This window comes from Malus domestica, chromosome 16 (assembly GCF_042453785.1).
Source record: "Malus domestica chromosome 16, GDT2T_hap1".
NCBI lineage: Eukaryota > Viridiplantae > Streptophyta > Magnoliopsida > Rosales > Rosaceae > Malus > Malus domestica.
The window spans coordinates 30122749-30125737 of NC_091676.1; the positions used below are offsets into that span (position 1 = coordinate 30122749).

Sequence of the window (2989 nt, forward strand, 5' to 3'; positions counted from 1 at the left end):
GCTATGATCCTCAACTAAGAAAAATAATTGTATCTAAAGATGTTCGATTCCATGAAGCTAACCCTTTTTTCAGCAAATCACATGAAGCCACAAGTCAGGGGGAGTGCATCTTAGACCTAATTCCTCTACCAAGAATCTGTACTCAAGATGTTTTAAATGACAGAGGTGCTAACCATGACCACATTGATGAATCTTCTACACCTCCCATTGAAGTCAATAATGAAGGTACTCATGCTGATAGTTCTGTGCATGATGATGACAATGGCAACCAAGAAAATCCTCAAAGTGTGGATGAAAATTTGAACGAGGATGAGACAAATCTCCCAGTACCTAGACGCAATCCTCGGCGTGATAGACAACCTCCCACAAGGTTTCAAGATTTTGTCACATACAAACCGAGGCATCCAATTTCAAATTGCGTATCATATCAAAAGGTAACTCCATCTCATGCTGCCTTTCTTAACAACATTTCAAGTCACAGTGAGCCTCAAAACTTTTATGAGGCTAATAACCAAGTTGTGTGGAAAGAAGCAATGAGAGATGAACTCAAAGCACTAGACCAACACAAAACCTGGAGCATCACCAAACTTCCACAAGGAAAAAAGGCAGTGGGCTGCAAGTGGATCTATAAGATCAAGTTTAATTCTGATGGTTCGATTGAGAGGCATAAAGTCAGGCTGGTGGCTCGAGGATTCACTCAAACATTTGAGGTGGATTACAAGGAAACATTTGCTCCTGTTGCAAAAATGAACTCAGTGAGGGTCCTATTGTCTGTTGCCGTCAATAAAGGTTGGTCTATGTACCAAATGGACGTGGAGAACGCCTTTCTACATGGTGATCTTGAAGAAGAAGTCTATATGAGATTGCCACCAGGACACCCTCAAAGCCAGGAGCCTAATTTGGTGTGTAAGTTACATAAGTCAATTTATGGATTGAAGCAATCGCCACGTGCTTGGTATGCAAAACTAAGTACCGTTCTTCATAGTGTTGGTTTCAAAAGGAGTAATGCAGATTCATCATTATTTGTTCGCACGAGAGCTGCGAGCAAATTAGTTGTGTTGATATATGTGGATGACTTAATAATTACAGGTGATAATGCTGCTGAAATCACCACCCTCAAACAGTCACTTCAACAAAAATGGACCTACTTAAAGATGCTAATATGAGTGATGCTAAGCCTGCTCTTACCCCTCTCGATAGCAAGCTCAAGCTTGACTTGGGAGGCACGCCATTCTCGGATATCAGCTTATATCAAAGGCTTGTCGGCAAGCTGATCTACCTAACGATCACCAGACCAGACATCTCACATTCAGTAAGTATCGCCAGTCAATTCATGCACTCCCCCACCATCGAGCATCTGAACCTTGTCAAAAGGATCTTACGTTACTTAAAAAGGTCTGTTGGTCGTGGCATCCTCATGGCGAAGAATGACAACACTCAAATCATGGGGTACTGCGATGCTGATTGGGCAGGAAACGCAATCGATCGCAAGTCCACCACTGGTTACTGTACCTTTGTTGGTGGAAACTTGGTCACGTGGAAGAGCAAAAAACAAACTGTCATCGCAAGATCAAGTGCCGAAGCTGAATATCGTGCAATGGCCTCAACAGCGTGTGAGCTGATATGGCTAAAAGGACTTTTATGTGACTTAGGTGTGTTCACAGCTCAACCAATGACCTTATTTTGTGACAACTAGGCTACCATGCACATAGCATCAAACCCCGTCTTTCACGAGAGGACGAAGCATATTGAAGACGACTGTCATTATATCCGTGAACAAGTACAGTCGCAGGTGATTCAGACGCATTATGTAAAAAGCTTCGATCAGCTGGCTGATATATTCACCAAACATCTGGCTTCCCATCAGTTTCAAAGGCTCCTCTCCAAGCTTGGATCCATCAACCTACTGGATCCAGCTTGAGGGGGAGTATTGGATGTCATTATTGAAAGTAGGGTTAAATATTATAAGAATAACAAGCTTTTGTCTAGTGGTGATGGAGAACAGCTCAGCTTGTTGTCATTGCTTAGCTGTTACTTTCGGTCCCCCCTCACCTACTGTTTTTCATCCATTGCTTTCGGCTCTTCATCACTGTAAAGCCAAAGCTGGATAATAGATTAAGATTAGAGGGATTGCAGGTCATCATGGTGTTGGCTTAGCTGCCATGTTCCCTCCTCTCTTCTTCACGTTTCTTCTTCCATATATGCTGTATCTTGTAACAGTTTTATCTATGAAAGATATATCAAAAAGTCAACATGAAGTCTGAAAGTGTCATTTGAAACTAATGCAACCCTAGTAAGGGTTATATCGTTTGACCAAATGACACAATTGGGGTCATGAGTATTGTACGGAACTGGTACATGAATACCTGAGAATGAGAGAATATCTTTACTGCATAAACACATGCATGAGTCTTTTATGTGCTTGGTGTGTTTTCCCGTCTGCCTCATCTCTGGAAATGTCATCCTTTAATCAAATCCCCAAATGAATGAAGGGAAAGTGCTGCCCTCTTTGCTAAGCGTTAGAAATGCATCATGACTTCCACCACTGTAATAAAAGAATGGCATATGGCAGTTTTGATATAGGTTTCTTTCAAATTCCGCTATCTGAAGTTACAACTCTATTTGAAGAGAAATAAGGTTGGGGTGTAAATCATGATAAGTTTCAACTGGAAATCTATTACATGGTCTCTGTTCTGACCAATTAGTTGAGACTGACGATAGCTTGAGCGCGATTTTTTCCATATATATTCATGGACAAATGCAGAGCAATTCGATGTTCAGTTGTGCCCAATTTAGGAAATATTGGTGGATTATAATGAAATGCCTTGTGAGTGTTAGTGCTAGATTTGAATGAAGCCGTGACTTTTAACTAGTATGGATATGTATGCGAGTATTATGAAGGAACATGAGTTGGTTGCATTTGATATATTAAAAGGATATCTCTTGCCTCTTGGCATATGATGTAGAGGTGATAAGAAAATCTGAGAAA

The 2989-nt window shown here is 41.1% G+C and overlaps 1 protein-coding gene across 1 annotated transcript; it reads left to right on the plus strand.

The window, feature by feature from the left end:
• Nucleotides 1-1162: 1162 nt before the first annotated feature.
• LOC139193110 (uncharacterized mitochondrial protein AtMg00810-like) lies at nucleotides 1163-1696 on the plus strand. The gene has a single exon (XM_070816074.1). It carries the CDS (start codon nucleotides 1163-1165, stop codon nucleotides 1694-1696), a length of 534 nt encoding a protein of 177 aa, XP_070672175.1.
• The last annotated feature ends 1293 nt before the right edge of the window (nucleotides 1697-2989 follow it).

What these genes read in the sequence shown, in the direction of transcription:
- LOC139193110 (XM_070816074.1), top strand. Translation starts at nt 1,163, where the DNA reads ATGAGTGATGCTAAGCCTGCTCTTACCCCTCTCGATAGCAAGCTCAAG.